General features: G+C 47.3%; 1 protein-coding gene across 4 annotated transcripts in view; it reads right to left on the bottom strand.

The window, feature by feature from the left end:
• EPS8L2 (EPS8 signaling adaptor L2) overlaps positions 1 to 14,297 on the bottom strand; it is a 110,516-nt gene that overhangs the window by 78,913 nt on the left and 17,306 nt on the right. For all 4 annotated transcript variants that reach the window (XM_084632324.1, XM_084632325.1, XM_084632322.1 and 1 more), the window contains exon 2: positions 181 to 244. In XM_084632324.1, the coding sequence (XP_084488450.1) occupies positions 181 to 224 (44 nt within the window). In that variant the 5' untranslated portion in view covers positions 225 to 244. The remainder of the gene's footprint in view (positions 1 to 180; positions 245 to 14,297) is intronic.

The following is a 14,297-nucleotide window of genomic DNA, read 5'->3' as shown; positions in this document are numbered from 1 at the left end:
AGGTGGAATCTTCCCTGGCCCCAACTGAGGAGACCCAAGTAAGTGAGCAGGAGAAAGCAGAGTCTCGCCCTTACGGGAGAACCCGGAGTGGAAGGAAATGTGTTTGTGGTGGAAGGTAGTAATCTATTGCAGTTCTTGGGGATGAGCCATTCAGTCAAACTTTGTCATTCAGGTTCTTACTTTGCAGAGCCAGGCTGGCTGCTGGTAGATCCTTTGAGACTCATGTTGCTGTCAAGACATTAAACTGTAACAGAAACAAAGGAGTTGTGATTAGCACATTCTACTTGTTTGACCTGATGAAATATTTGCCTGGGTGTGCACCACACTTCATAATCGGACTTCATTCGGCATCCAGGGCTCCAGCTTTTGATTCTGTGTCCACAGTCAATAGTGTGTGCAAATAATCGTATTTAGTTGCACCTAATGTGCAGCAGGGAGAGGTCATGGAAGCACATCTGTTTGCATTGCTATATCTCCCTATATGAAACACCTAATGTGTGCACACAGGCAGACAAAAGTCCTGGATTCAAGTTCCACAGCAGGTTGTGGGCCCATTCCTAACCGAATGCTTTCAGTTTGTCCTATGTTGTCGTTTTATGACTTGACGCTGGCATTACCGCAGGATCATTAAAGGCTGCTGCAGTGTTAGAGGCACGTCATTTAGGTGACAGATTAACCCAAGGTTCCCTCTGTTCATCTCTGCCCAGGTAGAAGGTAAAGCCTTTTAAAGCCAGTTCCAGTGCCTGAGGCTTTGTGTGTGAATTGCTGCTGAGCTCAAAATTGCTGCTTTCTCTTTATAATCCCCACACTGCTGATGGATCTCTTTGTGCAGCACTTTAGGATTGCTGGAGAATGGACTGTGCTCTATAAACCCCAGTTGTACTCTGTTCACTTTAGGGCTGTTTTATGTGCTGTTCATACCTCCCCTTAAACCACTGCACTATGGTTGCAATCTCTCTGAAGTCCAAAGTGTTGCATGGGCATAAATGAGAGCAGGATTTGGCCCAGGGAGTTGGCAGTTTACCTCCAGCATCCCAGAACAGAAAGCTCTAACTGGGGAGGTGACTGATGGAGCGGCCATCTTAAAAAACCGTAGCACTTGTGTTGCTTCACACACTCTGTCAGAAAGCGTCATGCTGTGAGATCTACCTCCCTTTCTCCTCCCGTTATAGGGCTAGGTTCAATCAAACCCCATCTGGTTTCTGAGATAGCAGCCCCTGCATGCTGCCCCATCAGCAAATCCATTATTGTGGAGGGATGACAGAGCTTTATACAAGCTCCCATAGAGAAGCTGCGTGGAGTCCTACTGAGTCTGTATAAGCCATAAAATGAAGTGACCTTGATAACAATGGAGCACCAGGGGAATAAGCCATTGCACCCAGGAGAACAGCCAAAAAATGTATCCTGCATAATGGTCTAGCACAGGGCTGGGCAAACATTTTGGCCCGAGGGCCACATCGGGATGCAAAACTGTATGGAGGGTCCAGTAGGGAAGGCTGTGCCTCCCCAAACAGCCTGGCCCCTGCCCCATATTTGCCCCCTCCCACTTCCTGCCCCCTGACTGTCCCCCTCAGAACCCCTGGCCCATCCAACCCCCTTTGCTCCTTGTCTCCTGACTGCTCCCTCCTGGGACCCTCCCCCAAACCGCCCCCCCAGGATCCCACCCCCTATCCAACCCCCTCGTCCTCTGACTGCCCCGACCTATCCACACCCCCGACCCCTGACTGCCCCCCAGGACCCCCTGTCCCTAACCACTCCCTGTCCCCTGACTGCCCCCCCCCCCGGGACCCCCTACCCAACCCCTCCACTGCAGCGTGAGGGCGCTGCCGCCACCCCCTTACCATGCTGCTCAGAGCAGCAGGAGCTCGCAGCCCTGCTGCTGGCGTGGCTGCATGGGAGGGGGAACAGCCAGGGAGGGGCTGGAGGTGAGCCTCCCGGGCCAGGAGCTCAGGGGCCGGGAAGGACGGTTCCGCGGGCCGGATGTGGCCCGCGGACCGTAGTTTGCCCCCCTCTGGTCTAGCAAGAGCCTCAAAGGAAGTCAGAGCCATCTGTCACCTATTAAAACTTGCTGTTTGAAATGTGATACACCATCCACATAGATACAGTCCCTCTCCTAGTGCTGCTAGGGTTGCCAAGTCTCCAGGATTGGCCTGGAGTCCCCAGGAATTAAAGATTCATCTTTCATTAAAGATTATGTCGTGTGATGAAACCTTCAGGACTACATCCAACTAAAATTGGCAACCCTAATTTGCGGTAAGCTCCATGTGCACATGAAGGCTTCATAAAGTCTCATCTGGCCAAGTGTGCGATTCACATACACGGGCATTGCCGGCATTTCGGTGGGAGTGTCGCATGTAAATTCCCCACATTTATCTAGAGTAGAAAGCTGCCACTGACTTAAAGGTGAGTCATCGTGCTGCGACAGCCACTTCAGTAAGAGTCCAGTTACAGTAGAATGAGTGGCACATGCTAAGGGCCTGATCCAGAACTCACTGAAGTCGGTGGAAGGCTGCCCATCAGGAATCAGGGCCCCATTGTGCTAGGTACTGTATGTATACACACACACACACAGAGAAGTTGAGCTCTGCTTGAAAGAGCTTACGGTCTAACTGTGTGAAGCGAGGCAACAGGTGGATTCAGCAAGTAGACATGGGGAGCATGCGGTGACAGTGAGATTACTGACTAGTGTACTAAGCAGCAGTCACAGCATACCAGGTACCTAGCCACGCTCAGGTATTTGTGGGTGTAGGCCACACTACTATGGAGTGGTGCTTTGTCTCCCTCTAGTGGCTAATGAGAGTGCTACCACCTCTCAGAATCTGCTCAAGCTCCTGTAATTCGAGCAGTAGGGGCTCCTGCTTTTTAGATCCAAGGTCCAAGGGTCAGTCCCTGCAGATCGATAGAAGGGCTGGTGTTATATTAGGTTAATTAATACAGATCATAGAGCTACATTCCATCCCGGAAGTGACTTCACTAGTTGTTGAATGATTCCCTGTATCTATGTGGGGAGCATAATCAACTGAGTATGAGCTCCCAAAGTATATCTGGGGCCAAAAGTGCTAATGCGATCCTAAAATGCATAAACAGGAGAATCTCGAGTAGGAGCAGAGAGGTTATGTTCCCTCTGTATTTGGCACTGGTGTGAGAGCTGCTGGAATACTATCTCCAGCTCTAGTGCCCACAAATAAAGAAGGTTGGATAAATTGGAGACAGTTCAGAAAAGAGCCACAAGAATGATTAGAGGATTAGAGAACATGCCTTAGTGATAGACTCAAGGAGTTCAATCTATTTAGCTTAACAAAGAAGATGAAGGGGTGGCTTGATTACAGTCTATAAGTATCTATATGGGGAACAAATATTTAATAACAGGTTCTTCAGTCTAGCAGGCAGAGGCAATTCAAAGGCTAGAAGTTGAAGCTAGACAAATTCAGACTAGATATACGATGTAAAATTTTCAACCGTGAGAGTAATTAACCATTGGAACAATTTATTAAGGGTCATGGTGATTTCTCCATCGCTGACAATTGTTAAATCAAGATTGGATGTTTTTCTAAAAGATACACTCTAGGAATCATTTTGGGGAAGACCTGTGTTATACGGGGGGGCAAACTAGATGATCATGTTGGATCATATTAAAGAAGTTCTGTATTAAAATCACAAATGAGTTTGATTCCCCACAGTTTAAATTCCAGGGTATTACTAATTAAGAGGTCTCTTGATTTTTGGTACTGTTTCTCTCCCTCTATGTATGAAACTTGCAAGCTGCTAATTGTGTTAGTACATTCTAAGACAGAGTCTGTTCTTAAAGCAATTCTTTGTAACAACAACTACTCACGCAGAGAGAGACTCAAAGCACTACTCTGTAACAACAGAAACAGCACCCAGAGACTCCCCGCCCTTTTGTTGTATTCATCTTGCTTTGTTAACAATTGTGATTAAAGATAGAGGATGTGTGTGGATGGATGCTTGGTGTGGATAATAACTGAATGATCAGGGAGGTGCCAGCCTAAGAATCCAGTGTCCATCGGCTGAAGAAGGCGTCAAGTGGAAATAACCGGAGGGCAGACTGGAATCCACCCAACAGTCCCAAGAATGGGAGAACCAAAGAACAAGATAACATCTGGCAGCACGGAGCCGTCGGGAATGTGCCATCTGCTGATTGATCCAGCAACAGCATGATGAAGCAATTCCCATAGACTGGCATAGGAAGAAATTCCTATAAAAGTGGACTCTAGAAAGTGAGAACTTTGGGGTCTGATTCTGCAAACCAACTTCCAGGAGCATCAGATGAGCATCTGACAAGGCCCTGCTCCCTTCTTGTGTCCAGACCACCTGGCCAGTGGCTTGGCATGAGCAAGGCTGGTAACTTTGATAACAATCTAAGGCTGGTAACTATGATAACAACCTTGCAGAACCTGTGTGTGAGAATAAATATGAGATTGAATGGAATGTTATAGCTATAACTAACTGCTTACTATGATTCTTTCTGTATTCACAATAAATGTGGCATTTTGCCTTTTTCTCCTTTAATAAGATCCTGCTGGGTTTTATTTTATTGGTATAACAATCAAAGTGGTCCCTTCTGGCCTTGGAATCTATGAATCTATCTGTTATCATCAGTTATATTGTGGTAGCTGTCAATAGCCCCAGTGCTAGGTAGATTGAGAGAGAGCCCTCGCCCCAATGAGCTTACAGTATCAAAAGAAAACACAAAACAGGAAACACGCAAGGAGCCCAGGGAGCTAGCAGGCACGTGTTTCAGTACTTCCATCCCTCTCATTTAGTCAGCATTATTATTACTATTTGTTAGTAGTATTTAACCCTTGCCTGATTTTCCCCCTTCCACCCTGAACTATTTCACTATGATAAAGTCTCATGTGATTATGCAGCTAATACTTCTCACCAATAGGTCTTGTCTATATGTAACTGAGGGTGTGATGTCTAACTGATTTAGTTAAATCTGTGCAAAATCTTCTTTTGTGAACGCTCTGAATTTGATTTTAAACCTGGCTTATATCAGTTAAACTCAATTCCTTATCGACAGATCTGTAGCTGAAAAGCACTACACAAGAGTTAGGGGGGTGGTGGTATTATTATTAAGCTAAATTGCGATAAACCAAGTTTAAGTGGGTTTTAAATAGATTGACAGTTAAACTGTTTCAACTTTGAATATAGACATGGACCAAAGAAAATGTGTGAGCGCTGAGGCCTGTGATCAACCCCACCATCCCGGGTTCTTTCCTCTCCGTGGGGCATCGCCGCAGCCTCCAGCGCTCACTCTGGGTTCCGCTTGCTTTCACTTGGTTTCTTACTCATGCATTCCTGATGAAAGAGTTCCTGAAATCTCTTTATCTTCCTGATGGGCGTGGTTGTTTGCTTTGTATTTCATGGGGCACTAAGTGTACATTTTAAAAATAAACGAGGCAGATTTAGCAATATGATTATTAGAACACTGTGTATCGGGATCGCTTTGTCTCTGCCACTATTTGTTTCTTTTCTCATCCCCCTCAGTAGGAAACTTGCCTTTGTTTAAATCAGTATTTAAAGTAGCAGTAGATGTGATATATCTGGACTTTAGTAAGGCTTTTGACACATTATATTCTTTAAGCAAACTAGGGAAATGAGGACTGGATGAAATTACTATTAGATGGGTGTACAACTGGTTGCAAAACTGCACTCAAAAAGTAGTTATCAATGGTTTGCTGTCAAACTAGGAGGATATATCCAGTGGGGTCCCACAGGGGTCTGTCTTGGGATCAGTACTAGTCAATATTTTCATTAATAATTTGGAGGATGGGGCTGGGGAGAGTACGCTTATAAAATTTGCAGATGCCACCAAGCTGGAAGGGATTGCAAGCACTTTGAAGGACAGGATTGTAATTCAGAATAATCGTGATATACTGGAGAATTGGTCTGACATCAACAAGATGAAATTCAATAAAGACAAGTGCAAAGTACTACACTTAGACAAAATCAAATGCAAAAAACAAAATAAGGAATAAGTGGCTAGGCAGCAGTACTGCAGGATCTGGCAGTTATAGTGGATCACTGAGTTGACAGTGTGATGCTGTTGCTTAAAAGGCAACTGTCATTCTGGGATGCATTAGCGGGAGTGTCATATGTAAGACACGGGAGGTGTCCTGCTCTGCTCAGCACTGGTGAGGTCTCAGCTGGAGTACCGTGTCCAGTTTTGGGCACCATGCTTTAAAAAAGATGTGAACAAATTGGAGAGAGTCCAGAAGAGAACAAAAATGATAGAAGATTTAGAAAACATGGCTGTCAGGAAAGGTTGAAAGAATTGGGCAGGTTTAGTCTTGAGACAAGAAGACTGAGGGGGGGGGCATAACTTCAAATATGTAAAAGGTTGTCATACAGAGGAGAGAGAGATCAATTGTTCTGTGTCTCCTGGCTTAGTTTGCCACTGTGGAGAGTTAAGTTAGGTATTAGGAAAAAAATTCTAACTATACAAATAGTTAAGCACTGGAACTGGTTCGTACGGAGGTTGCACAATTACTGTCTTTGAAGGTTTTTAAGAACAGGTTAGACAAATGCCTGTCTTAGATGGTCTAGGTATATTGAATCCTAACTCAGGAGTGGGTGATGGATTAGTTTCATTGCACCATGACCCACTTCTGACAACAAAAATTACTACACAACCCCAGGAGTGGGGACAAAACCTGAGCCCTGCTGCCCCGGGTGCGGGGACCAAAGCCCAAGGGCTTCAGCCCCAGGTTGGGGGCCTGTAACCTGAGCCCCACCACCCAAGGCTGAAGCCCTCAGGCTTTGGACCCAGGTGGTGGGGCTTGGGCTTGGGTGCTAGGACCCAGCAAGTCTAATGCCAGCTCTGACGACCCCATTAAAACGGGGTCGAGACCCACTTTGGGGTCCCGACCCACAGTTTGAGAACTGCTGAATTAGATGATCTCTTGAGGTCCCTTCCAGCCCTACATTTCTGTGATTCTATTATTCTGTTCTGGTGACCAGTCTCAGAACTATCCCAGGTTGATTTATCTGATGGTGTAGTGCAGTGTTTGTCAAAGCCCATGGATTTTGACTGCCAAGGGGGGGCCACAAAAGGCAATCATGGGGGTTGTGAGGCACTGAATATTAATACTTTTTTACTCTTACTTTTATAATAAATGTGAGAGGATCATGAAAAATTTTGACTTTGAATAAAGGCTTGCCAACGAGGAAAGGCTGAGCAATGCTGGTGTAGTGTTAGGAATAGTAATAACACCTCGTTCTTATATAGCGTGTTTCATCTCAAAGTGCTTTGTAAAGGGGGTACATGTTAAAGCTGGACGGAGAAACTTCTACAGAAGCATATTCCATCAAAATATTCAGTTCCAACGCAATCGAAATGCTTCATGAAATTGGGTTGATTTAGCCAGAATTTCCTTTCTGAAGAAAACTGGAATAAAAAGTTCTGACAGTATTGGAAACCCCCCGTTTCAACGTTTTTGGAATGAAATGATTTTTCGTTTTGAAGTTACTTTCTAAAAAAAGTCAAAACTTAAACAACACATTTCAGTCTTTTCGAAACAAAAGACTTTGGTCAACCCATAATACATTTTGTTTGGAATTTTCTTTCCTGGAAAATTTTTGAAATTTTTGGTTTTTCATTCCAATTTGCAAGGAAGCCAAATTTCGAAATGTCAGACGCCTTCATGAAATGGAGTTCTGTCCTCCGCATGGCACTCGTCAGTATCATCCATCCCCATTTGACAGATGGGGAAACAGAGGCATGGAGAGTCATTTGTCCAGGATCACACACAGGCCAGTGACAGAGCTGGGAGCAGAATGAAGGTTTCCTGAGTTTCAGTCCAGTGCTCTAGCCTCTAGAGGCCATACTGCCTGGCATAGTATTGCTATCTAGGGTAGTATCTCCCTAAATAGGAATATCCCAAATAGCTCAGATGGGATGGCCTCCCTAAAATAAGGCTCATCATAAGCAGAGCAAACAGTCAAATGAAATTGAACTGAATATATAGCCATGTTACTGGAGCATGAGATGAAGCCACTCCAGCCAAACATGCTAATCCCACCTCCTGTGTAGTCCTACAGCAGAAATGGGTTGGCAGGAAGTCAATCCATTGGTTTAAAAATGGCTACAAAACCTACAGATCTGCTATAGATTGGCCAAAGCTGCAACATTTGAATAAATACCTTAATTCCTATTCATTATTTGGATTACAGTTGTGTTCAGAGGGACCCACAGAGATTAGGGTCCCTTTGGGCTAGTCTCTGTACACACACACAGTCTCCGCCCCAAAGAGTTTACAACCTAAATAGACAAGGCAGATGGGTGAAGTGACTTCTCCCAGAACACCCAGCAGGTCAGCAGCAAAGCTGAGGTCTCCTGGGTCCCAGTTCAGTGCCCTATCCACTAGTCCACGCTGCCCTAATGTACAGGGTTGATTGCCACTCGGAGTTTTGCTTCAGTCCTATCTCTAAAATGTAGAGGAACAAAACGTGAGCTAGCTAAGGAGTAATGCTGAGAGCTTCACATTGGGGTTTAACCCTTTCGCCACCAACAGACCATGTCCTTGTCTTCATCAGCCTTGTCACTGGAATGTCTGTCTGTGTGACTGGCATGACGGTGCTTATCTGATGGATTGGCCCCTAGGGCGGATCATGTTTTCCTAAGTGGAGCTGGCATATCATATTCAGCATGGACTGGGTTAACTGGAGCAAACACAAAAAGGGGTTAATTAGGCAACTGTGTCTATCTGATGCCCTTCTTTGTGTATTTTCTGGCCCAGGAGATGTTGAATTGTCCCTAGGAGATGATGCATTTTCTAAAGTCTCACCAAACGGTAGGACTGAAATGTAATGGAATCTGAATGGAATCCTAGTCAGGGCTTTAGCTTTAGCACATTTAGCTAATAGCTTTAGCACATTAGCCACGGCCATGTGATCACTCCAGCTGACATGGAACCTGTGGGTGTCAGCAGGAGCGAAGGGAGCCTGGCATGACATGGGCCAGCTCTCGTGTTGCTGTCAATGCCAGGTTCCGTCCCTCTCTTCCTTCAAAGCGGATGAAGGAGACAACGGCACAAGCAAGAGAGCGGTCTGAGCAGGGCTGGCACCTCCCATGGATGCTGTCAGGCATAATTAATGAATGCATAGGAAATGCATCCTGATCCTGAGAGAGAAGACCCTGCACAAGGACCAAATGTTGTTAGTGGAAAGGGGTTGGCGATGATGAGATGTTTGTGACAGAAACACTGCCCTTGTGGGGGGGGACCCACGCAGGAGGCAGATCTGACCTTACTCTGCCTTTGGCGGCCACACTTGCGGTCAGTGCCGACAGAAAGGGTCACACAAGAATGCTAGATTAGGGAAAGCCTGAGCAAATAACACCAGGCTCCAGTTAGAAACATTAGCTGTTGATCACATGACGTTATCTCTTAAAGTGCCCAGGATAACAAAGCTCCATCTGTTCATGTTGTTGGACAGTTTTGGAAGTGTATAGTGTTGGGGAAAGGTGCCTAAGTCTGCCTGTGCCCATGAGAACAGGTATAGCACAGCCAGCAGCTGTACCAGATGCCCTACGCTGCTCTGCCAGCACACATTACCACAGCCTGGGCTGCCCACCTCCAGAGGTGAGAGTGTCGTCCTGTCTTCCATGGCCTGTTATGTCCCCCCCGGCCCCCACCCCGCTGTTACTAGGCTCCTGGAAAACATTAATGTGTTCATCCTCACAGCACTCCTGGGCGGGAAGTATTAGCCTTGTTTTACAGGTGGGGGGTGAGGCATTGAATAACTTGTCAAATCACATAGGGAGTTCGTTGCAGAGCCAGGAATTTAACCCAGCTCTCCTGAGCCTCCATCTAATGCCTTCGTGATAGAACCATCCTCAGTTGTTTCCCCATCGTGGCTCTGCTGGGTTTGCCAGTGAGGGTGCCTGCTAGGGCCAACTGCAGTGTGGTTTCTTTGTCATTGACACCAATCCACTAGGTACTGGTCTGAGATCACTGGTTTATTTCACACAGGCTGCCTAACAGCTATTTGATGGCAATGAATTTCCACCACTACCAACCTAAACTGGATTTGAACATGTGAACTAGAAGCGAAGGGCTCTGTCGCCTACCACAAAAAAAATCCATCTGTCTCTAAACAGAAACAAATTTAGAAAAAGAAAATGGTTCACGCTCAAAGGTCTGTATTGTTTTAGTTGGAAGGGAAGTTAACTGTTGCAAGGGAGACCAGCACTTGTTAATCCTCTCTGTAACATTAGGGTCAAGTTTTTCAAAAATTGTTTTCCGAAATGTGCCCCCCCACGTTTTGTTTGTTTCACATGAGCAAATCTGGGGGGTTGGTGCTTGTTTTGGATGGATATTTTTTTAAAACTGGTGCTGATGGCTCCTGCTCTCAAATGAGGGGAAGACTGGCCAGCCTGTTTTAAGGAGCTAGTGATTTGGTGTGCCTCAATTGTGTGCCTTAAAGGGTCCAGATTTTCCCAAAGTGCCGCATTCCCAGCCTGTGAAAATCAGGCCGATGCGAGGAGTCTATAACTGGATACCTGAAGACTGAGGCACTCACAATTGTTAGTTGTTTTTGGAAGATCTTGGCCTATTGCTTGTGTGAGAACACACCCAGGTGAGTGTGAGAGTGCAGGCAGCCTGTGTGTGTGGCACTGGGGCATGCTGTGGTGACTAGAGGAGTGAGTGAGTCCTGCTAGGAATCTGAAACAAACACTCCCTGTTCTCCAAATTAAATATTTCACATATCAGAGATTCTACAGAAGATACACACAGCTAAAAATAATCCAAGCTGGTGGGGAGGTGACCGTAGTCGCTGGCAACCACTGGCTCTGGATTTAGCCAAAGCTAACTGGGCAGGTAGTCAGAATGGGACAGGTGTGTCTGAAAGAACCCTAAGGCTGAGGAGGAGACGTCTCTGGGTGTCTAGTTTGAACGCAGGAAGCGTTCCTTTCATGCTGACCGTTCCTTTCATGCTGACAATCCTCAGAACCCCACCCAGTTACCTCCTGGGGCTGTTCCTTGCAGTTCAGAACCAGGGGCAGGATAGTAGGCTGTATTTGGGGGGGGGGGGAACAGTAGAGGATCAAGACTCTGTGATGGTCCAGGTTTGTCCCATGTTAAACCTCTTCCCCCCTCCTCCAGGGATCAGTCCACCCTCACAGGACTGGAGCAGCTCCTTGTCCCACCCCATCACACTCACTCCCCTGGGCTCTGCTGCCCAGCAGTACTCAGCACTGACACCTCCAACGGGAGCCTCTTCAGCCCTCTCTGTGTCATATCTCCCCTGCCCTACGTACCTACCCATGTCATAGGTATATTGCAGAGCATCAGATCTTCCCACTGACTGCAGAGTGTGAGTTGGATCAGAAACTAAGGCTGGTTTCCCCTTTACTGCACATGGTGGGGTAAATCAGCAGCCACAAAAATGTCTCTTCCACAGTTAACCCATATCGTTATGCTACCAGAGTGGAAGAATTCTCCAAAGAACCCAATACTCTGTTATCTAAGCTCCTCAGAAACAATAATAAACTCAGGATTTGTACTAAAATAAAAAAAGGTTTCCTGAGAAAAGGCTTAGGTGGGGTGAACTTCCCAGCATTGAAAGTAAACCACCCATGTGTTTCTCCTGAGACTGGGCTTGGCATGGATTGCTCCCTTGGAGGGAGGACTGCAAGGTCACTGCCAGATTGGATTAGAGCTCAGACAGGGACTGCCTCTGCGGCTGCCCTCCTTACTGTGGATCAACAGAAGGGGTTAGAGCAGAGGTGGGCAAACTATGACTCTCAGGCCACATCTGGCCCACGGGACCACCCTGCCTGGCCCCTGAGCTCCCAGCCAGGGAGGCTAGCCCGCAGCCCCTCCACCGCTGTCCCCCCCCACCCCCACCCCCCGCAGCCTGAGCGTGCTGCACCACGCCACCAGCGCTCAGGCCCGCTGCTCTTCCCAGGCAGTGTGACGGCGTGGCTGGCTCCGGCATGGTAAGGGGACGGGGAGTGGGGGATACTGGGGCAGCAGTCAGGTGACAGGGAGCAGGAGGCGGTTGGATGGGTCGGAGGTTCTCGGAGGGGATCAGGGGATGGGGAACAGAGGGGGTTTGATAGGGCGTGGGAGTCCCAGGGGGACTGTCAGGGGTGTGGATAGGGGTTGGGGCAGTCAGGCGACAGGGAGCAGAGGGGGTTGGATAGAGGGTGGGGTCCCGGGGGGGCGGTCAGGGGACAAAGAGCAGGGGGGTTGGATGGGTCAGGAATTCTGAAGGGGACAGTCAGAGGGCGGGAAGTGGGAGAGGGCAGATAGGGGGCAGAGGCCAGGGAGTTTGGGGAGGTACAGCCTTCCCTATATGGCCCTCCATATACTTTTGCAACCCCGATGTTGCCCTCGGGCCAAAAAGTTTGCCCACCCCTGGGTTAGAGACTAAAGCCTGATCTTGCAAGCTGCATTCAAAACATAAAACTGATACCACAAAGCACCACCGCTGAGAACATGCTGGTATTTGCAGAATCTTTATACAAAATTCACAAACCGCTTGGAAGGAGCTCATGAAATGGGGGCTATTTCCCCTCCCTTGTCAACCTGCAAGCCACATTTAATCTAGACAGATATAGCTCAAGAGTCCATTCCTGCAGAGCGCTGGAAGCTCTTAATGTCCAGTGGGGTCAGTGGGAGTTGAGGGCCCTCAGCAGCTCACAGGATTGGGCCCAATGCTAGTGAAGAGACCCAAATAATAGCATCATGTATACTACTGCTGCTACCAAAAGAATATTCCTGCTAGAAGATGAATCTGTCCTCAAGAACATGAGAGAACTGGCTGCGTGCACGTTCCCGTCAGCATCGCTGATCTATAAATATCTGGGGAAAGTGCAGAATCTAAAAGCTCTTGGGAGAAGTTTGGAGGTTGACTTCAGTGTCCGTCTGAAGGGAGAATTAGCAGAGGGCAGACTCTCCAGTCTCTGAGCTGATTTATATCATGTGAATTTACCTTGTGCTTCTGTATTGACAGCCCTGTCAAATCCAAGTTAAGGAAAAACACAACAGGTTTCAGCTTGTCGTGTCTCTGCTGATCACATACCTTGCCAAGGATGCCATGCCGCTCATGATCTGTGCTTCTATCATGAGTAAACAGTTGTGGCTCAGAACTGGGCACTTTCTTTCCTGGCTTTTGAAATTCCCTCCTATTCTTACTCTTTTTTTGCTTTCTCTCTCCAGGCACCAGGCAGAAATGCTAAGGGTGAGGAAAACCTGGTAGCCACACAGGGCCTGACTGTCCATTGCCTGGCACCTTGAGGAGGTGCTTAACCCAGAGCAAAGTGGGTGTGGAGCACGGCCATTCTGATCTGGTGGCATTCTACACTCATTGTGCACTGGTGTGACTACACACGGTGCAGGCCAATGGTGAATCAGGCCCTCTAGTTGCAAAGGCCCGAAGGTGATTTTAAATAACTGGAAGGGAACAACTCCGATTTCATATGGCGTCTGATTTAAACATATCCCTTCCCCCAAGCCCTTCTGATAAGGTCTTGTTTCCTTCCATTCCTAAGTCTTCCTGCCAAAGGAAGCGGTCCACAGATAGCAGCGGTCATCCCTGCACTGCATTACTGCCTTCTCTGACTCACTGCTGCTTCCGGGGTCCCTGGGAATGCAGGTTTTGGAGCCTCAGGATTCTGCCTTAATCAGTTCCTAAGGATCTAATAAGGGCTTGATGCAGGAATCTCTGGGTGGTATGGTCTGCCTGTGTTATGGAGAACGTCCGCTAGAGGAACACAATGATCCCTTCTAAAATCCTGACTGCCTTAATATCTGTTACTCTATAATAATGAGAACTAAGGGCTAAATTTTCACTGCTTTAGGGTGCCCCCTTGTGAGCCCAGGGGCCTGATTTGAGTCTGAGCCCCTACATTCCAGCTGAAGTCAATGGGAGCTGTGAGTGCTCTGAAAATCAGGCCCTAGGTGCCTCAAGATGGGGACCCCAAAATGGAGACACCCAAAATCAGGGGAGCCTTTTGGGAATGCAGGCACAGGTAAATAAACGGGCATTGTATAGAAAATCTTTTAAAAAGACCCAAATCAAAAGTGTCAGAAGGGCGGGTCTGTAATATGAGTCATTGATATGGAAAAACAGCTCCAGATTCCCCAGGCTCCCTGGGAATGGCTCAGTGCCCGTGTTTGCGGAGACTTCTGTAGCTTTTTCCTCTTGCCCAAAGCCTTGAAATGTTGGCTAGTTTTGGTTTTCCGCTCTCCCATTCTGCAGTCAGTAAAACCTGCCACCTTGCCCTATAATTAGCACAGAATCCACAACACATGGGAACAGACCAA

Source organism: Lepidochelys olivacea, assembly GCF_965140295.1.
Source record: "Lepidochelys olivacea isolate rLepOli2 genome assembly, chromosome: 6".
NCBI classification, from domain to species: domain Eukaryota; kingdom Metazoa; phylum Chordata; order Testudines; family Cheloniidae; genus Lepidochelys; species Lepidochelys olivacea.
This window is presented reverse-complemented; position numbering and strand designations above follow the sequence as displayed.